The following is a 23,751-nucleotide window of genomic DNA, read 5'->3' on the forward strand; positions in this document are numbered from 1 at the left end:
AAGAGATAGTTGATGGAAGTAAAGGGAAAGATTCTTTTGTTTGTCCGGGGTTAAAAAGGCCATCTGGGTTGCTGTATTCAGTCTCACACCCAGAAAGCACATGTCTTGAGAGGGTACTAGACTGGACTTTATTTCGTTCACAGAATACCCCAGGCATCTTAGTACTGCTATCACATATTCCAAATGCTGAAAAAGGTCTTCCTTTTCTTGAGCCAGAATCAGGCAGTCGTCCAAGTAAGGATAGATTTGTATTCCTTTTAGCCTGAAGTAAGCTATCACTGGAGCCAGAAATTTTGTGAATACTCTGGGCGCAGTAGATAAGCCAAAGGGCAATGCAGAGAACTGATAATGGGAATTCCCAGCTCAAAAACGCAGATACTTCCTGCAACTTAGTCTGATAGGCACATGAAGGTAAGCCTCCTTGAGATCTAAAGTTACCATCCAGTGATCTTTTCCCAGCAGAGGTAAAAGGTGTTGTAACGTCAACATTTTGAACTTGGGAATGTCCAGATAAGTGTTGAGGATAGATAAATCCAAAATTGGTCTCCACGTGTTCCCCTTTTTTGGTACTAGGAACAGGCGAGAATAAAATCCTAGGCCCCTTTCTGGCACAGGAACCGGCTGAATGGCCCCTATTTGGAGTAACAGAGAAATTTGCTTGTGAGCCTCTTTTCTTTGTAGAGGAGGAATGTCTGGCATGCCTTTGAAAGGAGGCAAGGTATGGAAATAAAACCTGTAACAGTGGTGAATGATATCCAATACCCATCTGTCTTGGGTAATTAAACTCCAATTTTCTTTGAAAAGTGCCAGCCTTCCTCCCAAAGGTGCTGCCAGACGAGAAGGCTCTGGCAGCTGAAAAGGCAGGTCATTGGGTCTGTTTACGAAAGGACTGACCCCTGCCCTCACCAGAAGACTGAGCAGGTGAACTCCCTGTTCTAGGCCTAAAAGAACCTTGAGTTCTGTCCCTACCACGTCTAGACCTACCCCTAGACTGGGAATCATAAGAAGGATATGTCCACCCCTTAGTAGGCCAATTTCTACTAAACTTCGGAGGCTGAACCTGCAAATAATCTTTGACAGTCTGCATAGACTTAGCCTTGTCCTCCATTTTCTTTAAAACTGCTTCCACAGGCGAACCAAACAACACATCAGATTGTAACGGAGCATCTAAAATCCTTGTCTTAACATGCTCAGCCAAATTCTGATCCCTCAGCCAGGCGTGCCTGCGAAGAACAGAACCAGTGGCAGCCACCCTCGAAGAGGCCTGTACAGCATCAAAACCACATTGCAAAGAATGCTTACCCACCTGTTCAGAAACATGAACTAAATCCTGCAACTCTTTACACTCAATACCTTCCGCCAGAGCATCCACCTTAGACTTCAATTGTGAAAGGAGATAATTTTGGTATTTTAACATGTGGAACTGGCAATTCAAAGCCCTCATGGCTAAAGTGGAAGAAGTATACACCTTCTTTCCCCATCTATCCAAAGCCCTTGCCTCTTTATCAGGAGGAACAGGATTTTTAACAACAGAAGCCTTAACACCTTTAGGCCCCTGAGAAACAGTTTCTGGGTCTGCCCTAGGACTCTTAAAAGATACTTATGAGCTTCAGGCACCCTATAATACCTATCCGGTTTAACTGGGGCAGGAGGCAAAGAATCAGGGTTCAGGAAGCCTCTGCAAAACATCTTCCACCACATCCAGAACAGGAGGTATAGCTAAAGACCTATGCTGGGGTAGAAACAAAATTCCCTAAGCCTTTTCCTGGAATCAGAGAAATCTTGACCTTCCCATTTAAAATGCTCCCTCATGGAATGAAGAGTCTCTGAAAAGAAAAATCCTCAGGAGGAGAAGCCAAGGTGTAGAATCATCTACATCAGAATCAGAATAAGGAGGATACTCCTGTAAGTCTTCAGCCGAAGACTCAAAAGCCTCGAACACTGCTCAAAACTCTCAAGCTCAGGTTCCACCCTAGGCCTCTTATCAGGAGGGGGCATAGAACCTCTAATCATAGTAATCAAATCTTCTGCCATTTTAAGCATATGTTTCTTAGGCAGAGACCCTGAAGAACAAGGAGAGACACCCACTGAAGTTAAACCTGGCCTGCCTCTCAAGAAGCCTTGGAAACAGAAGGGAGGGCCTAACCACCTTAGGAAGGGAGGGAGAACAGCTACCTGAGAAGCCCCTTCAGCCTGGCCTACCTCCTGAGAGGACACATCTTGTAACAGTAAAGTCTCTCCCTGAGACTCCAAAGAAACTTCTGGCAGAACCTCCGGCTCCACCGAGCCCTCTAAAGAACCGGCGTCCGGGACAGACGGTTCTTCCAACCTAGGCTTTGCTGCTTTGTCCTTGCGCTTTTTTGATGAAGCGGGCGTCGGAGCATCCGTCGGCATTTTATAATTACAACGCTTCCCAAAAACTAACCTGGCACAGTCTAATCTTCTCTTTATAGTGCGTTTGTTAAATCTAGCACAAGAGCGACATCCAACAACGTCGTGCTCAGGCCCTAAGCAAGGTATACACAAGGTATGGTAATCCCTATGAGGTATCTGTTTCCCACAAGAAATACAGTTATTCACTTTTTCTGACATCCGGTTAAATACTGAGGCAAGAAAAAACAAAATATTCTAACGGGTACTTAGCCAACTTTGATTCGGTCTGAAACTCCGACTTCAGAAAATTTCAGAACGCCAACCTGCACTCGCAATACTGCTTCTGCATCGGACCATGCGGCAAAAAAGACTGAGGATATGACGTCGGTCATGCGCATTTGTACCCTGACGTCCTGACGTCAGAATAATGCGCCTTGACCGACGTCAGCCTTATACTTTGGTATTCGGGCCGACTGGGACAGCGGACTACCCAAGTGTTAGGACTGCAGCAATGTGAGATGAAGAACATCATAACTGCTCGACTCTGATGAAGATATAACTTGCACTCCAGTGAGCCACTAGGAAACATTATACTAATCTTTACAGTAAGAGGTCATCTACACACTGTCTCAGCCAAAGTCTTTCTTGTAGGAAGAACTCTAGGAAGAACTACAAAGTACTTTCTAGCAATAAAGTGGGCAAGACTAGTCAACAGTTTTACCATTCAGTGAATGCAATGCATCTCAGCCAGAAGGGGTAGTATCTGTGTGCCAATAATACATATGAACAGTTTCCAATTTACCAGCAAACAAACATAACCATAAGTAAAACAATGGGTTAAGTTGATAATGACCCTATTAAATAATAAAATTACAAACAGAATTGCATAACTGGAAATGTTTCCACTTCTATTTACAGAATGAATTTCTGTGGTCGTACTAACAGAGACATGACTTAATTCTTACCTAAAGGAGTTCAGCTATAATTGCTGCCAAAGATTAACAGGAGCTTCTATATGTGTCAAGATCTACATATTGGTTAGTGATGGGTTCCCATGTAACAAAGTTATTAGAACATTTCCATCAGTTACTTTTGGTTTCTCTTAAAAGACAGTTATTTTGGTTGATTACTACAAACATCTAATAACAAAGGTAGAATGTTTTTTGCATTCATATGTTTCATCAAACTTTATTCTGGATAATAATAGGTTATTTTAATTATTTAGATAAAACTGTGAACACTGTCTCAGTAAATCAGTCTGTTGTTAGCTTTTTATGGACATACATAAAAGCAATCTGGAATTAAGAGATTATGTTTTCTCTGTTAAGCAGAGTATCATTTGATTTGCATCAACAACCCAGTTACATGCAGTATTCCTAAAAAATAGCCTTGTTTTGCTATGGGTAACTCTGTTCCTGAAATCCTTCACCACCTTGAACCAACAGACTAAAGTTATGGGAAAATGACTCTGCATTTAAGAAAGATAAATGATCATGAGAAATGAAGGGCAGACATAATTGTAATATTCATTTACTTCATTTTTTTTGTAAAAAATGTACTGCTTACATTCTCAAAAAAAAAATAATAATAATAAATAAGCAGAAGTTGAAATCCTTATGATCCTAAGCTCTAATAATGAACCAGTCGATGAAATGCCAGTGCTTGTATTAAGGCTGCCATTTTGAGGTCAGATACTTGTTGATTTGGCTGAAGATGATGTTCACAATGACTTGGCCATCCTCCACATATTTGTAATAGGTGTTCAACCTCAAACGTTACCTTTTACTACTTAAGTACATCACTCTAACTTCTCCCTTTTAAGACTATTACTTCAGTTTGAGGACTTTTCTATTAGTGACCAGTATCAACGTATATTGCCTTCTAGGGCATACAAAGCTACTTTTCTCAAAAGTCAAAGTAAATGAAACTGAAACTCTTCCCTAAGTCCCTAACTACAAAAAAGGAACTTGACAGATGACTTGAAAAGAAGAAAGGGAGCACCTATGGAGAAGTTATTCAGTTAGAAAGAAATAGATTAGAATTGTTAGTCAATCAGTAATGCACAAAATGTTTTAGTGACTACAATAATTTTAAGAATGCACTTGATCACCCCAAGACAAAAGATGATCTTTGTGTATTACTGAGGCATTAGAGATCAGACTGAAGTAGAGAGACCCTGGCTTCTTGTCTAGAGTAGTTACATACAGTCTGCATATATTGAGAAGACTTAATACACCACTAGAGTAGTGATGGGGTTTAGTAATCATAGGGCATGCACTAGGCTCAATACATCAAAAAACAAGTATGAAAACGTTAGCAATTACACACCAGGCTGAGGTCAGACAGCAGTGACAACACTGGGGAGTGACATGGAGAAATAACTCTAGATCAGTCTTCGAATACCGAAATGAAAGAATGGGATTTTGATTGAAAACATTACACCAACTCCCTGCAACCAGTTTCTTTTTAAAATTTTTCATGGGAGTCAAAGCTTTGTCCCTGCACTTGTCTACTTACGTCATCTAACTACATGACTGTTGCACTTTAAATTTAAAGAGGAATATCCCCTTGCTGCATTTACCCGTGTTTCAATGTGGAATTTTTGACAAACTATTAAAAAATTACTCATTACACTGGGACTCAAAAACTAACCTGCTACCAGAGGAAACAGAGAGGGACTTAAGAAGATAGTTCCCCATGGATGAAAGCAACAGCCATATTAGAAAAAGCTCATAGTGCTTTGCCTGCAAGTCAGAAATAATGAGGACAGAATAACATGTTTCTAATCTATAGATGTTAAAGAATGTATGTTATGCATTAAGATAAAGCATATCCTCACCTGACCTGATCTAATCTCAGAACTGGAAACATAAAGAAAGCATGCAAGTTTATCTCCAACCAACCTTTTCAGCATCTTTAGATGACTCTAATACGGAATGATCACACAAAACTAGGATTCTGAAACTGTCATAGTGGGTTACACCTCTCAACCAGCAGGCACTGAAAATAGGAACAAACGCCCTTGAAAAGAAAGTACCTGATACAGCAAAAAAATCAATTAATCTCATAACATAAAATGTGAATACTAAATAGCATATAACTCTTCCTGCAGAAATTGACAGAATGATGGAAAAATATAAAGCACATTATCAGAGATGGTGTAAAATCTATAACATTTAATGAACTGTATTGCAAAATTCTACCATACAAGGTCATTTATTTTTGCTTCAGGAAAAGGGAGAAGAAAGATGTTTGCCTCTTTCCTTAAATTACTAATTTCACTAGAATGCTTGCCATGTAGTGTGGTTTTCTGTATATCTGACAGCTTCGAAAATCACACGTGATAATGGAGATTAAGAAAATCATGTAAGGGGTAAATCAAGCCTGAAAAAAGGGACATGCCTCCAAAATTAGGGACATCCTTTGCAGGGATAAATTAGGCCTGAAAAAAAGTAGTGATCCTCCATAATAGAGACAGGTCTGTAAGGGATTGAAGTTACAAAAATCTGGACTCTGGAGAAGCAAAGATAAAGAGGGAGAATGCTACATGAGTGCCTTTCGTCAAATCAAAAAGTAGTCTGGAAAAACAGGCACTACAAATAGAATTGGTAAAGCATTTTACTGCATGTTTACATTATGTTACACTTCCTTAAGAACACAATTGCTACCAGAATTATGGCAAATACACCGGTTACCATGCCCACATTTCTGCAGTTTTGCCCCACTGTAAATCACCAGAAATATCAAAACAGTAATATTAAGCTATATTAGGGTTGTGTACCTGCAACAACCTCCAAATGAGCTTAAAAATGCAAACTAGGATATATTTGTAATCTTTAAATACACCGATGATGATGATGATGTTATGAAACACTTAAATTGCCTTTTTCTTATGATCCTTAACCTTATGCATCATTAAGGAAAATAAATAAAAAGAGGAACGTCCACTAGAGACTGACCAAGGAAATGAGGCAGACTAAGGAAAGAAAGACATGTAGATTATGAAATTGTATAGAAACAATTCTTTAAAGCAATACTTTTAAGACTATTAACAACTATAAATGAGTGGAGTGATGGTTATTAGGTGAGATGAATACTAACAGGCAAAAACGAACGTACATCTTGTACATTGCACACTGCTTGACTATACTTGACTATATGAAGAGAAACATCATGGCGCTCTCGGAATAAGTCACTATATGAAGAGAAACATCATGGCGCTCTCGGAATAAGTGTCTCAAGCTGATATGTGCCTGGCATCGAGTAGCATTTTTCCATCTCCAAGGACAATACCACAGTATGTTTCTGTTATGAACAAAAGATGACTGACTTTAATAATTGGCTTAGTTTCTGGTGTCATTCTAAGGGGGGTTGCAATATTTGTCAGCATGTTAGGGATGGTCAACAGACCAAACTGCTTTGACAGGGATAGACTGCACCTCTCCTCTCCAGGCATTCGAATATTAGCTAAAGTATTGTCCTCTCCCAAACTGCTTTTTTCAGGCAATGCCAAACTGAAAGTACTTCTGACAAAGAACATCAAAAGGTGTTAGTGCTCAATGCTACGACTCTAAACAGGAAACTCCACTCACTACGAGCTCTCCTCACCCTAGAGAATACTGACAACTGCACAGTCACTGAGACATGTTTTAAAGCAGTGGCGAGCATGCTGGCAGTGTAAGGCGATAAGGCCTTCCACACATTTAGACCAGCTACAACATAGACAGCGAATAAAGGTGGAGGTGTCGCAATTTACATAAAAAATGAATCTACCACAAGGCTGGTGAAACAGGACAATGCACTTGAGCTTCTCCATTTTCAAATCACCATAGGCAACATCTAACACCACTTCATTACAAACTGTAGGCCGCCTTCTATGAACCATGAAACACACAACATGTATTTAACCTTAATGAAAACACTCACTATCCAACCTAATATCATATTCATGGTTGACTTTAATTACCTCTCTATTAACTGGGAATTATATACAACAGCAAACGCATAGGCACAGAGATCCCTGGATTTTGTAAACACAAACTCCCTGTATCAGATTGTCAATACACTGACCAGGGGTGTAAATGCACTGGATCTGTTCTTCACTAACATAGGAGAGTGCTGCGCAACCCCTACTGTAATGTCTTCTCTGGTAAGGTCAGGCCACAAAATGGTCTCCTTTGAAGTAAAACTAAAACATGGAACCCCAGCTAACCCTGGAATATTCAGGAACTACTCCAAGGCTAACTTCTACTATTAATTAATAACCTGACAACATTTCAAGACCCACAAAACCCTGAGAATACTGATGCTTACATGGAACAGTTCACAGAAACCCTATACAAGGATGTTAACAGTTGCACAGAGGTAGCTATACCCACAATGAAGTAGTACAGAACTAACTCAAAAAACATGCTACTATGGTAGAATCACAACATCAATAGGCTGCATAAAACAAGGAAGAAAATCATGGCAAAAATAAGAAGGCGTAGCACCCAGCAAGATAAAAGCCCTCTCAAACTAAACAAACAACTCAGAGGACAAAGTCTAAAAAAGACAAATTTAAAGTAAATTTGGCCTCTCAGGCCAAGGACAATCACAAGGCATTCTTTAGCTATGTCTACAACCTCAAAAGCAATACACAATTGTGTGCAGAGCTCCTTGTAAATGGAGCCACCTATACTGACCCAAGTGATATAACAAACCTACCGTCTGACAAATTCAGCTCTAACTTTACCCCTGTCCACCCTCATCTTCCCTTGAGGAAATACCATCAAATTTTACTCCCCTCTACTATCACTAGGAAAAGGTTTCTCAATGTTCTTTCTAAAATCAAGAACACTGCATCAATTGGCCATGACGTGATTCCTACATACCCGCAAAACAAAGAGCACCAGAATTACCCTTTCTAAAAATTGAAACCTTGCTTGTGATATTTACAGGACTTGCTGCCAAGACTGATATGTATCCTAGAGACTACCCCTTCTCTGGAACAGTCTTCACATCCAAGTGAAGCAGAGTTCCTCCCTAACTCAAATCAATTGGAACTTGGACAAATGGATAGGGGACAGGAAATCCATCCCTAATGTGGTACCTAAATCTCTAAAGGACACAGGCAGCCTGTAAGTGGTTCATCTTCCAGGCCCCTGTTTACAGTTATTAAGGCTACCAGTACTTGTCAGAGATCTGGGATGCATGGCTCAGCTTAAAATGGCCCTTGTGGTCATTAGCCTAGTACACACCTATGACCATGTACTAGTTCACTAGCATGTACATATACCATTTTTTTCTGAATAACTAGTCTGAATTACTCTTGCTATTGCTTATATTTCTGTATTTTTTGTTAGCAAAATAGTTTGTATTTCATCTGAAACTGGACAATACTGATCAGTGCTCTACCCTGGTAAACAAACATATATATGTATATATGAAAAAAAAAAGGATTACTGTAGCCTTTTGGAAATTAAATTTACAAAGCTATTCTGGCACAGAATTAAACATGTGTTTAATATAAATCACAGAGTAATTCAGTCCTTTGAACCTTAGTCCTTTGAAGTTGGCAAGAAGGTTTTAGGTTCATAGATTCATAGGTTAGTACTAGGCTACTTGCCTTTCAGGTCATTTTAAGCCTAGCCAGTTACCCCATGTGAGAATAGAACCCTGCACCTTGGGTCTGTAAGGTAAACACCTTAACCATTAGGCCATTCTAATGAACAAATGCTCTGCTGTCACATGGATCTACAATAGCACCATTGTCCTGTCAGGTAAAACAGCATGTAGTGCATGGAGCATCATGAATATGGTCCAATACTGGGAAAAGATAAGCTAGTTAGGCACTAGTTTCTGTAACCAGTAGTACATGGAGCAGATAAAGTTCATGCACAACAAAGAATTATGATCAGATCTCCGATCATAACCTTAAATGATGTGGTCTCAACATGCATGTCAGGATTCACCTCTTGAGCTTCACCCTTGAGTTGAACTTCTTGTCATTCATGTCTGGAGCACATCATAATGTGTTTATGATTGGAGACCCAATCATAATTCTACTTGTATGATTTTAGTACCCTGGATGCTAAATAAAAACAATGAGTAAAAGCTACTCTCGCTGCTGATGGAGAACCAACTAGGTACCACCAGCATGCAGCAGAGTAACCATGTAAACATCAGCCGCTTATTGCAGAAGTCCCACTCCAATGTAGTGGCTAATAAACACGACTGCCCTTGAAAGCAAGATATCCCCTGCTAAAAACAGCTATACTATATTGTACAAAGGAGGGGATAGAATCAGTAATTATAGGCCTGCTTTTGTTCTTAGTACTCTGAGCTACTCAGAAAATTGTGAGCAACCCAATGCATGCATTATATAGGTTCATAGGTGAATATTAGGCTAACTGCCTTGATGGGCTACTTTAAGCCTAGCTAGTAACCTGAACCAAACTTAACCATTAAGCCAAACTCATCCCCATCATACAGAACTCAACACTAATTGAGGCATATCATGGTTTGAGGAGTAAAAAACAGGTTTGCTACTCCCACTCAGCAGCTTGGCAGCCAACTTTAGACAAAAGCAGTTCTGTCACTGCACTGATCATATACCAACGGTATAGAATGCTGCAAATCACTTATTTCTGAAAAGGACACTTTTATCCAGTGGACTTACCTGGTTAGCAACTAAATAAAATAAAATAAATTCCCCCTGAACCTCTGTTAAATTACCTTTTTTCCAAGTCGGTCTTTCCCAGAAAACAAATGTTAAATAAAATAAAATAAAATAAATAAAACATTCGACTTTAGATTGTAGAAAGATAGTGAAGCAAACTTGCTACAATCTTGTTCCATTTCAATGACTGGGATTACCACATTTGTGTGGATTACTATTCAAAGAAAGATGAAGTGATTAAAACAAGAGACATCTCATCCAATTCACTCATTATGTTATTCGAAGCAATATGCTTTAGAAATTAAATTCCACATATTGATTTATTTCTCTCAGACAATGGTCTTCAGTTTATGAATCGATAGTTTTACAAATCTGCACAGGAATGGGACTTCATACATATTATTATCAGTCCAAGATATCCACAGTTCAATGCGTAAATAGAAAGAGCTAGCCAAACAATTCCAAGCATTATGAGAAAGTGCGGTGAGAGTGCTAGCAGAAGTGGTTATCTAGTGCCTTTTCCATAAAGAAACACTCCAGTACAGCCTAATAGATTAAGTCAGAATTTGCAGTTACCGATGGAGAGTTAAGACAAAATTAACAGTGAGTTCAATGCTGTTTCAACCAAGTCTACACCAAAATGCACAGTTGCATTATACCCCCCCTGCTTACTAGCCAGACTGCTGTACTAGGGAATTACCCCAACTACAGTAAGGTGTGACAGCCACTGAAGGAATCATCGCAAAGGGTTGCTTATGTCCAGGCACTGAGGGTGTTTGTATGGCCTAACCCCAGGAAGGAGCAGACGAGCTAGCTGCATCACTGTGGGGAAAACAATGCCTTCTTCCTGCACCCTCTACTTAAGGCTATTACCAGAAAGTGCTTGGTGATTCCTAATGCTCTCCCTCAGTACGTGCATCACAACCCTACCCTTCCTCCAGGATGGACATATATTCCTACATGTGTTTTGCTCTGCCCCACCCTTCCTCCAGGATGGACATACAGCCTCCATTGCCAACTCATCAAGGACCCAAATCACTAATCAAACTCTGGTCACCTGGGCTGTAGTCAGAACTTTATCCCTCTATATCGCCAGAGCTGATGAATATACAGGAAGTTTGGCAAAAATTTCAGCAAGTCTCATCTTCTGAAATGGTGAGAGACTAAAATGCATGTCATACACATTCAGCGAGTGAGGAGGATGCAGTAGAGAGATGGCTGCAGTTGTTACGTTGTACATTTATGAGATCATTGACAAAACAGAATGCATTTACAGAAAACATGAATTATTTCACTTCAAAGCAGTGATAAGATGATTACACAATCAACTGTGGCAGGAATTCCAAAAGATGACATACAATTACCAGATAGAATGACAGAGTACAAGCTTTGCAGGATTATGTGGAACATGGCATTTTACCAGACTATTCTTATCAAGAATGTCAGATTATGACTTTGTGATACCTGCTAAGATTACTCACCCAGATGTAACTGTAACTACCAGACAAGAAAACAACCAACCAGATTTGGCAGATTTATAGTAAAAGCTCCAGCTGCGGTGATACAGCGGTAGCATTGTCGCCTCACAGCAAGAGGTTCTCCTGTTCGATTCTCGGTTGGAGTGCCTTCTGTGTGGATTCTGCATGTTCTCCCCACGGTCGAGTGGCATTCAAAAGACATGCACGAATGGACGTGCCTTCGTTGAAGGTTGGATGTCAAGCTGGCACCTCGGCACCGTGAAAATCTACTGTCAATCATTAGCGGACCGGATTTCCGCTGTGGCGACCTCTAACCGGGAAAAGCCAAAGGAACAACATACTAAAAAGATGGCATGACCACAAGATGTGCTGTGGTAGCAAAGACTGACATTATATCTGCTGAGTGTAAACAGGAAAATGTTGTTCAAAGTCTTAAGTGATGTGTTTTTCTATTGAAATGCAATAAATGTGACAAGCATTGCCTAGTACAGATAATATTAACTCATGCTATAGGGTTTATAAAGATTACCACTAAACAGAATGAATTTAATATATATGAATAAAGTTAGTATCTCTTAGGTGCTTCATATCCATTAGGCTTACGTACTGAAGTGCATCACACTATCTAACATTTTCAGCAGTTCTCTGTCTTGGGAGCTCATCTTTTCCTACCTATAAGCATTACCAACCCTCCTTGCTTCTTCACCTTTAGCTCCCTTCTCCTTTAACTCTTCTCCCTACTCAACAGTTGTACCCAATGTGTCCTTTGCATCGCAGTGATATCAGCCCATTACATAACAACCTAGCTGTAATTAGCTAAACAATTTACGTTGAGCTTTTAAGTAATTTTCATGGTTCTGGATAACCCTTACATCAAATGTGTATCTTAACAGAATCAGCCAATTGTACAACTACCAAGTCGCAGTTAGCTAGACTATGCACGTATTTTCAACTTTTAGTTTTCTAAATAAAATGCATGTCTACTTTGTAATTCTACGTCAAGAATGCAGCCTTTCTCGACTGTTATATATATATATATATATATATATATATATATATATATATATATATATATAATTTCTTGGCTGAACTTGGAAATGTTCCAGTAAACAAACAATAAATAAATGTTGGTGTATATGTTTCAGATGCATCCTTATGTCTTGTGTGTGTCTACTCCAGTGATTTTTCTAGTGGTTAGTAGCAGTTCAGCAAATAATCCAAAGGATACTACAATAACAAGCTTACCTGCTCTTACAGTAGCACTGCTAAATTTGCCTCTGCTACTCCTTACTGTAAATACTGGTGGAAGGTCTTGGATCACTTAAAATGGTGCAACCTGAGAAGAGAATTTAACATCTCCAGCTTATAACAGTACAAGGGCTGTCAGTGCAGAATTAACTTCCTCAATTTGGGAATATGCTCAGATGGCATTTACCAATCTGAAATACTTGTTCCTGTTTGAAAAGCTATCCAAGATTCATAATAATAATAATAATAATAATAATAATAATAATAACAATAAATAAATAAAGACTCCAGGGAAAAAATCAGCTATTACATTCGTCTGCTCTGGAACCTGCTGCTGCTCAACTACTTCAGAGAGGAAATATAAATCATGATATTTACAGCTATTATCACCAGTTGGTGATACCTTAAAGCAGCTGATCTCAATGCACAAACACTGCTACAATGTCCAGGAAGACAGTACATGTTCCAAATACTGCTGATAAACCTTGACCATACGTCTCTGAAATGTCTGTTGCATCATAACCATATGCCAGTGCATGATTCTCTTACACTACCCTAGAACCTTGAATTTATTTTCTCTCACATGTTCTGCACTCTACATTAGCTACCAGCAAACTTAACACTTCACCAGATGGTGCTCTAGCCAGGACAGAACTTAGGTCATGGTCACCCGTCCACTGCCTACAATGTGTGTAGCCTAACTCTCTTTTGATCCTTTTATGAGAAATTAACTGTCAGGAGTCCCTGATACCTAAGTTTCTCTCAGAGAGAAGCCCATTCCCAATCTGGTGTTCCTCATCTCAGATGCAAGGCAGATCCCATTTCTGTACCCCTCAAATTCAAGCTGAGAAGCAAAAACAGAATTGGCAATTTATTCCACAACAACAAGGCCTTAAGACTGCAGTTGCTCGTAAATGTGTTTAATGAAAAAATCAGTAAAATTCCAAATGGTTTCATATATAACATTGTTATATTAATACAAAATAATTAAAATTAGAATACCATATAGTTTAAGATCGTGATATATAAACATCTGTATGTACAATTGATATTGATACATTATCTACTACTAATCAAAAATGTCTACTTATTATGCTACATGAGCAAAGTACTCATTGGACTTATCTAATGTACTCTATGTCAAATAATATTTATTCCACAAGGTAGCACTGAAGTGCTTTTGATCACAAAAGCAACCTTCATTTCTATATTGGTATTTGCAAATGCCAGTATGGAAATAAATACCGCAGCTTCACTATTGAGCAATTGCCACCTCCTAGTTGTACCCAGGAGAGCTACCACCTTCACCCTACCCTAACTACATCTCTGGAAATGTAAAATTAGGAAGGTGGGAGTTGCCTCAGAAAATACATGTATTTGTTATTCAAAATGTGTGAATCAATGCATTGTTTTCACTGTCTGCTGAAGCTTTGCCCCCAGGTCTCCCTTGTGAGTGGATACTGTTAGGGTAAACTTACAAAAAAGCTCTAAAATCAAATACTGTAAGATCAAGAAAGATCTGCCTCACTGTAACCATTCAAGGAGAGGGAATAATGAACTCTAAGCCAAAAAAAAAAAAAAAAAAAACAAGGGATGGGAATTGGGTATAGAAGACAACAACAGAGAGTAAAGGAAATTAAAGACCAGTCAACAGCAGTAACGCAAAATAACTTAAAACAAAGTAGCAGTGAGTACATGTAATGGGGGGGGGGGGCAAAAATAGCAAGTGACAGGACAGTTACAGAAGTGGCAATAAAAGATGAAAAACTATTACATTGTGAGGGTACATGGTAGCGCCATACCTCTCAACTGTTCAGATTTTTCCCATAAATATTTCCTCTGCTTCTCATACAATTGTGGTTTTCTGGAAAACCACTAGCAAATCATTGAGGACTGAAGTCAGAAAATAATATCAGACATTTGAGCTTCAGACTTCATATCCTTCACAAAATGCATGCTAATTCAAAATCTGTTATTTTATCAACTTTCAAAGCTTGTAAGAGCAACATTTAAAAATTGTCCCTAGTTTTGGCCCTTTGTCTGCACATTATTTTAGTCCTTGTCCAGATTTCTTGCTCTAAGAAGTTGAAACGTATACATAGATATTCAATTATTTATTTTATTTATTTATTTATTGACATTTGTTAACCGGGTTTGTCCAACTGGGCTTGTGGCCCATTTTCAGTGGAGACCCAAGGAGAAAAGCTCCAGTAATACATTTTAAAACTAGTGCAATTTTATACAATATTGATATAATAGCAGTTATAGCAAAACAATTCAGATATGTTGGGATACATGCATAAAGTTAAAGTTGCATTAAAATGAAGCTAAGTAACAATTTTACATTGATATAGTTCAATAGGTCAACAATGAACATGTTTTGTTTGTATAAAATTATGCAAATGCATAGTAGACACATTGGAGAGAGAGGTGTAATGAGGTACTATGTATGGTCCTTTTGAGGGTACATAAAGGGAAGGAAGACTAGGTGGGGTCATGGCAAGGGCAGGTTCTGGAATTGAGAAAATAAGCTTTTAGTTCATTTTTAAAGTGTGAGGTGTGGGAGATTGAACGTAAGTCAAGGGGAAGTTTGTTCCAAGCATGGGCAAGGGAGTGTTTGTAGAGTAGTTTGCCTACGGACCTTTTTGGATGGTAGATATCAAGTAATTGTTGGTTAGAAGTATGGAGGGTCCGGGATGGGATGTAGATTGAGACTAAGGAAGATAGAGATGGACAGAAGGAGGGTTTATAAAGAATGGAGTGTAGCATATGAAATTGATAAGATAGCAGAAACTGGGGAAGTTCAAGCCACTGAAGAAAGTTTAAAGAAATGCAGTGGTGTGAGTTTTATGGGGAGTTAGTAATGAATCTGGCTATGTTATGGTAAGTCTGTTGCAGTTTGTTTAGAGTGGAGGCCTGGCTATTGGTAAGAACTGGGGCAGTTTATAAAAGGGAGGGGAGGAGGAGTGTCTGGCCCAGGGTATGTCTAGATTCAGGGGTTAGGAATCTTTTGTTCCGATATAGCAGACCTAGTTTCTGTTTTTTTTTTTTTTTTTATACAGTTAACAGTCACTCAGTAAAATATTAATAAAATGCCAATGAAAAAGAAAAAAAACCCTCCTCATTATTCATACTAGATCCCACTGACAGCAACATTTTCTACACTGACATTATATCTGATTTATTCAGTAGTCTAACCACTCAAACAAATGCCTCATTTAAATAAATCTATTTCAATCCGTCAAGCATGGCTCCATTTAGCCCCGTTTCCTCCTAAAATTTGTAAACATTGCCCTTCACCAATTAGAATTTTATGCAACCATATCACATTGTTCCTGTTCATTCTCTCTTTCAAGTATATCAACTTATAATATAGAACAATAAACTCTCATGAAATTGGAAAAGAGGCAAAAATCAAAGCAGAATATGCAAGTTGCCAGTAATAAAAAAAATGTAAACTGTTAAGAAACATACAGCAGCAGGTGGCAAAAGCATATGATAAACAAAAACTAAAATCAGATAATTAGCTGTTAGCCTAGGTTCATGAAACCTTTCTTTTATTAACACTAACCTGTCTACTATATAACAGAGACTGTTCTTTCACTGAGACTTGTGTAAAACATATGGGCATGTCCTGTACAACTTATGAAGAAATTGAACATACGGATTACCCTAGCAAAATAGAATCATCTTACAAGGAGGATAGGAAATTAAACTAATTACCCCTGCTAAGTGACTAGAGTACCTGGAAAATACATATTCCTGACATTACTGTACTGTATAGTATAAGGTTTTGATATTAAACACATCTCTAGTAATTCTGATCACAAACCTTACACATGAAAGACCATGACAATCATAAAACAATCCTTCACTTTACTACTTATAACAGTTAACAAGATGGCAACTTTTTCTACAGTCTCATTTATTTTTTTTCTCCTTAGTGGGTCTATTATAAAAATGTTTTACTCTAGACTGAAAATCTGAACCAAAAACACAGGATGCTGCACTCAGTGTTGAATTCTACTATGTTAAAATTTATTAATACTATAAATGCACCATTTCTTAACACCTACATTTAAAATGTATATTGTAAAATTCTGTCCAATGCTGTTATGTATACTGTGCATATTTGTTTTATGGATGCTAATTTCTTTATATAAATATACATTCAAGAAAAGGAGACTTTGTACTGCCTGTAGGTCTGGGTCATTTTATGAACACCCTACTTACCTACTCAACAATTCAGCTAAATAAAAAAAAGAAAAATGGATAAAACAGTAAAGAACTTAATAATGTACTATCTTCCAGTGAAGGACAGTAAAGCCAAGAATCTCTTGGACTTTCTTCATAACTTATGTAATGTTCTTCTGTTCATGGCATACAAAGTACAGAAGTTGCTATCTCAAGGACATATTGTACAGATATGGATTGCCTCAAGGTGACTTCATAGTGAGTCATGCTATATGGCCAAGTCGATGTTAATCATTACAGTATTTAGTAATATATTTGAACTGTGAAATAATAAAAATCTAATAGTTAAAAGTCAGATGAGAAAACAAGAGAAGATAATGCACTTTATGACCCTAAAGGAAAAGAAATACCTGGCAAAAAAAAAACAAATCAGTTTTCATCAGTAAGAGAAAACCTGCTACTTCTGAAAACTTACAGAGGTCAGCCCAAAGCCTGAATATTCAATGTCCATGGTTGATCTCTACAACAATGCTACTGCTGTAGAAAACTATCATGGTAGTTATTTATGTACTTGATCTTTTAGCTGTTGCTAGTGTGTTTTAAAGTCACATCAGATTTTCTTTTGTTTTTCCTTTCTTTTTTCTAAACACAGATTGGCATATTTTTTTCTATTTACTTACATGCAGTCATTCATTCTATTTTTTATTTTTATTTGACATTTGTTGACCGGGAAAGTCCGACTAGGTTCCATAGAGCATGTTTTCAGCGGAGGCCCGGGGAGAAATGCTCCAGATGCATGTCTTTGGAATGTGGGAGGAAACCGGAGTACCCGGAGGAAACCCACGCGAACACAGGGAGAACATGCAAACTCCACACAGAAGGCACCCCAGCCGAGAATCGAACCAGAGAACCTCTTGCTGTGAGGTGACAACGTTAACCGCTGCACCACTGTGCCGCCCAAGTTACTTAGATAGACCAATCTGGTACAGCTTACAGCCTGGGAGTTTTAGCTCTGTTACGTAAATTACAATAGCAAATAACTAAAAAGATAAACAACTTACATTAGTCACCCAATATGTTAGTGAACACTACTGGAATCAAAAAAAAAGAAAAGATGCTAGATGTACCAGCCACATTCATGGCTCATTAATTTCAATTCCTAAGCTGCATTTCCAAAGTCAAACTGTTTAGGAAGAGTAAGGAAACCTACTAAAATTTAGTAACAGACTGTAAATGTCTACAGATTCTTATCTATGCCATGTTCTTTCAAGTAAATATCCATTAAGCCAGTACAATAAACTCAAACCCATGATGGTCCAGCTTCCTTATCTAGTTAAATGATCAGTTATTCTCACTGCCACTGGATTCACTGCAGAGAAACATGGTCACACACCATGTCTGATCACAATGCTGTACACTAGGACTTAGACATAAGAGACATTACTGAATTTATACCACAATGGCTAAATAAAAGTAAAGGCAAAACAGCTAATGCCCCCCCCACCCCAAGTGATGAGAAAGACAGAAGCTAGACATTCTGCACATTTGTTGTGAGGCTATGGTGTTATGAATTAACAGGGATATGCCTCTTATCACTGGTGGAAGATATGAACAAAATGAAAGATGTTAAACGCAGGTAAAAAAAAAAAGAAAGCATTTTTCAAGGGGTTGAGTGTTAGCATAATGGTTAAAGTGTTTACCTTAGAGACACAAGGTACAGGCCTTGATTTTCACTATGGGGAAATATGCCTAAGCTTAATAAGGACATCTGGCCTCATTAGCCTTGTAATTACCTATGAACCTATAAACTATAAACCTTACCTGTCAGAGAAGGATAATGGTCTGCGATTAAATTATCTATATACAAGACAAAGCTCACTTGCAACTCAGCACAGACTACTAAACACAGTGTGATACCATCCACACCAATTGCTAAAGTTACATTTGTGTGTATTACTTAAGAAAGCAAATAAAATGCAAGCTAGAAGAATAAGTGCAATGTTTATATCACAAATGTGAATACAAATGTGAGTATCTAATATATGATATGGTAATGTAAGAAAAAAAATGAACTACACAATCTCACCTCCAAACCAGCAAATTCTGAACCTTACAAAATAAAGTAAGGTTAAAGCAGTAATGTATTTATTTATTTTGGCTTTACCCATGCACTCTTATACCTTTGCTAACTACAAGTAGTAAGTCACAGTGCTGTACCTTGGAGTAGGGGGGATATTTTTCCATGCCATATAAGTAAAGTTAGGATATGCTCCCCACATTTATAACTACAATGCCATCATTCAGAGGATTGCAAGTACCTGAATCTGTACTGACAACAGGCAATCAGCTGTAATGGCATCTTGCTACAACTCACCAGGGTACCAATGCTTACTACTGACATATTAGTTATCAACACTGTAATGTGCAATTCCAGTGTTTACCATGGATGATCAAGACTGTGGTACCTTGGGGAATTCCCTTTCCCCCAAACAGTGCAATCTTCTAGACGGTACATACAAGTAGCAGAAACTTGGGTGGACTGATGACTAGCAGGGACAACTCTTTGACTTACCATACTGAAAACATGCACAACTGCCAGACTAGGTGAATGGCAAGCAATGTGCCATCCTGTTTCTAAACAGCAGGGCAGTTATGCAGCAGAAAAAAGTCAGTCGTAGAAGATGGCTCACCACACCTGATTCTTGTCCCCACTTCCTGTCGAAAGTGGCAAACAGAATAAGTGAAAGCCTCAGTATAACTAATAGCTAAGGCTAGGAAGGAAAATAAGAGATAAAATAATTTATTTTAATATTCACACCGGACTAACAAAGGATACGCAGCACCAGGATCTTAGGAAATTTCTGAATGGTAAATTTTTTCGTGCATTTTCTTCTTGCTTTGCAGCAGTAACAAGTCTACAAGTAAAACAATTTGAAGTTAGACATTAGAAGACACACACAGATGAATTTCATAAGCAGTGGTTAGAATGAAAACTCACCGGCTTTTCGTCTCCATCTAGAAGATCCTCCTTGGTGAAAAGCCTCATGCAGTCCAGCAAGGAGACTTCGCTGTAACTCTTCTGTTAACAAATGGCAAGAACGATCGTCAGCAAAGAAATTCGGCAAAGAAAACATTTACTGGTCGATAAATTAGCTTCATCTAACAGTACAACACCTGCCACCTGTGCTTTTCTGTGCAACCATATGAAATCAAGGTTTCAGGCAACTGCCATGACCCCTAATCTAAGAACAAGACTCTACAAAAAAGTAACAGAGAAAGATAACCTAGGTCTTGGGAATCGGAGCTTTCCCATTTCTGCTAACATTTCTCCTGTACTTCATATTGAGGTCTGCTTGTAATACCATGTTTCACAAAAGCAAAGTAAAAAGACTGTGAGAAGATTTACATTACCTTCTTTTTCATTACTGGGGGGGGGGGGGGTGAAGAGAAATCTACATACTATATTACATTGGATAGGAGTCCCAGGAATGGAGAGTCTTGCTTCAATTATTCTTTTATTCAGTGATACTGCAGTACACCAATGGAGAAACTACAACTATCAGGCACTACTTACCATGCTTGAATAACAGGCACTACTGCTGCAAAAATGTATAACTTAAAAACTAGGTATTGCTCAAAGCCAGTGGCAGATCTCTGGCCTAATCTTTTTTTCAGTATTTAGAAACCTTTTAGTTCTGAGTCGTGGCCATTAGAGGGAGCTCAGCTACTAAAGAAGGTGCACCATATGTAACAGCCAACTGTTTTGAAGCCTAGAAAATGATAAACACAAACAGCGTAGCACAAGTCGTTGTGGGAAAGGGTAAAGGAGCTCCAAAATCCAGAAGAAACACATGGAAAAACTCGCAAACAGAAAACTATGTAGTCTGAAACTAAAGTGCAACTATATGTCTAAGACTAAGAAAGAAAAGAAAGCTATTCCACTGTGGACTTTTCATAGGTAAATACTAGACCATCAGTCTTCAGTCAGTTACAACTCTAGCCAATAACCAGTGCTCAGAATTTAACCATATACTTTGTATCTGTGAGGAAAAGTCCTTAACCAGTATGATAATCCCATTCCCATTGTAAATACAATACAATACAATACATATTAAATACATTAGTAGTACAAAAGCATGTAACTGATAAAATACCCAACTACAGACAAAGATCTCCAGGTCCATAACAAATGCAGAAGCAGGAGGTGGAGGAACAATGGTCATCTGCAGCAATGGGCTTATTATTCAAACAACTACTGGTATGGAGAGCACTCTCACACATGCACTACATTCAGCATAATGATCACTACTACCACAGGCGTTACTTAAATGTATGGGCCTGTACCATGCAATGCAGTCTGACCTCCCAGGAATGAGTGTATAGTCTATGACATGTTTTACATAGCGTAAGAACCGAATTCTGCTCTACTTCAAAACTGGGCATCCAGTTTGTAATACTCATAGTCACTGCATACCCAAGTAGCAACCTTTAAGACAGTTTGAAACTATACAGACTTAAAGAAAGCTGCAATGACAAAATCTAACCAGAATCTTGAATTTATCATGACAGAAAATAATTCTATTGGCCAACTACTTGGAATATGTCTCTTTAGTGACTAGATAAAGTACAGTTGTGCAAGTAAACAGCAACAGTAGATGTTCTAATGGATCACTATTACAGTAGCCTAGGCTAAGTGGGTTTATCCCTTCTGCAATGGCCAGCTTCTCAAAGCTAATGGCACCTTCCTGGAGCTCCAACTACTTGGAGCATGCAAGCCACTCTATACAAAAGGCAGGTGGAGTGCTAAAAGCTTCACAGCATTTTTGCCCAGGAAGGAGGAAATACACAAGTGTGAGAACAATTATACCATGGAATACACACCAAGAACATCATAGAAAACGGGGAATTGGGAGTGGGGTGGGATAGCTACTACCATGGTGATCCATTAGAACAGCTACTGTTATACACAACTGTCTTATGTACCTCATAAATCACCATTGCAATAGCATAAGCTGCATGGGTAGATTACCATAGCTTAGAAAGTAGGAAAACACTGAGAATGCCAATGCCTAAGGCTATAGGAGCACCTGAAGTTTGGCCCTAGAAAAGCCTATTCTGGACCTGGAAAAGGAATTCAGTTTCTAGTGCTTTGTAAAACTATGTATACAGGATTATGTTACTGCCTTGGGAATGCTTCTAGAGCACATCCCTTACAAGAAAGCTAAAAAAGAAGATGAAGGCTGTAACCCTGCCTGGAAAAGCTTACTGTAGTGAGTACAGCAAAAATAGTAGAAGGCAACCATACAGAAATAGTCAACTTTCTGACAGGTTGTCCCTTACTTTTACCTTCATAAGTGACAAACACATAGCTTTCTTGAAAGGTAAAGTTTTGTGTAAGTAGTCTTAGAGATGCTGCTGACACAGTTTAAGGGCAAGATAGCATAACGCACTGTATCCTCCTGATTTATTATTAGAACAAAAAGAGTTAAAATGGGAAATACAAGTGAATGCTACAATAAAACCAGGGCTTAACAAAATGGCCTCTCTTAATAGTATTCTTAAATACAGGTCTACATTCTTGGGTTAATTATATTATATTTTGTTCCATCTTTTTATTCGTACATCTTCTGTACAAGTATTTAGATATTTATTATTTGTAAAGATTATTTATTTATCTAACATTTGTTAACCGGGAAAGTCCGACTAAGTTCCAGAGCCTATTTTCAGTGGAGGTCTGGGGGGAAATGCTCCAGATGCATGTCCACGCGAACACGGGGAACATACAAACTCCACACAGAAGGCACCCCAGCTGAGAATCGAACTGGAGAACCTCTTGCTGTGAGGCGACAACGTTAACTGCTGCACCACTGCACCGCCCATAGATCGATTGTATGTTTAAGTTAGATATATGTAAACATGATTTGAGATTTTTGTGATAGGGCCACTTTAAATGCTTAATAGACCAGTTAATTAATTAAGGATTTTTATTGGTGGAAGTCATTATACAATGAGTTTTGATGCTCTTCTTTTATTATATCTGATGAAGTCTTTGGAAGTAAGATGAAAGTGCCAAGACTGATTAAAGGGTGCTTTTATACACTTTTCATACACTTGTTATGTTCCTGGAGGCTTTTACCGTGTGCCGATACTGTGATTGTATTTATCTTTGCTGCCGTTTTACAAGTTAACTGCTGGTGTGGTTTGCCGGAGGAGCACAGTGATTTTATAGTTTTGTCTCGGTAGTATCAGAAATGCTCATGTACATCCAGAGAGTGAAGAATCCTTTCCCCTTGCTGCCTGGCTTAAAGCAAACTCTGAGATGACTTTATGCATAAAGGTAGGATTTGTTCTCAGAGATAAACTGCCTTTGTGAAAAATGAATCAGAAACTCACCTAGCAGACATCAGAGCAGTAAGTAAAGCAGTCTTCCACGTTAAGAACCTGAAATCATCCCCATTAGCTGGTTTGAATGTGGTCAGAGCAAGCATTTGATTACAAAATTAAGATCTCAAGGAGAAGTCATCCTGTTTCCTAGTTAGGCAAAGGCAAATAGGTAGGGCCCTTTCAAAAACTGCTTACCTTGAGGATTGTTAGTCAGTGGGGTTCTAAGGGCAGACAAGCAAAAATGTTGGCAAATGTACCTTGACAGAACAGTACGACAAATTATCGGACAATAACTTACACAAATAATCAAGATCCAGAAGCAAACATGCCTGAAATGCATCCTAGTTCTTTGAGTGGCACCATGTAGAAAATATTCTCCACTCGCACATGTATCAATTTCTAGTAGCAGGTTTT

The 23,751-nt window shown here is 38.5% G+C and overlaps 1 protein-coding gene across 4 annotated transcripts in view; it reads right to left on the bottom strand.

Annotated features, from left to right (window-relative positions):
* Positions 1 to 23,751, bottom strand: part of USP2 (ubiquitin specific peptidase 2) — a 763,545-nt gene that overhangs the window by 44,324 nt on the left and 695,470 nt on the right. For all 4 annotated transcript variants that reach the window (XM_044081123.1, XM_044081124.1, XM_044081122.1 and 1 more), the window contains 2 exons: positions 19,952 to 20,032; positions 19,790 to 19,868 (listed from right to left, as the gene is read on the bottom strand). In XM_044081123.1, the coding sequence (XP_043937058.1) occupies positions 19,790 to 19,868; positions 19,952 to 20,032 (160 nt within the window). The remainder of the gene's footprint in view (positions 1 to 19,789; positions 19,869 to 19,951; positions 20,033 to 23,751) is intronic.

Source organism: Protopterus annectens, chromosome 8.part0, assembly GCF_019279795.1.
Source record: "Protopterus annectens isolate FY-2018-M chromosome 8.part0, PAN1.0, whole genome shotgun sequence".
Classification (NCBI taxonomy): domain Eukaryota; kingdom Metazoa; phylum Chordata; order Ceratodontiformes; family Protopteridae; genus Protopterus; species Protopterus annectens.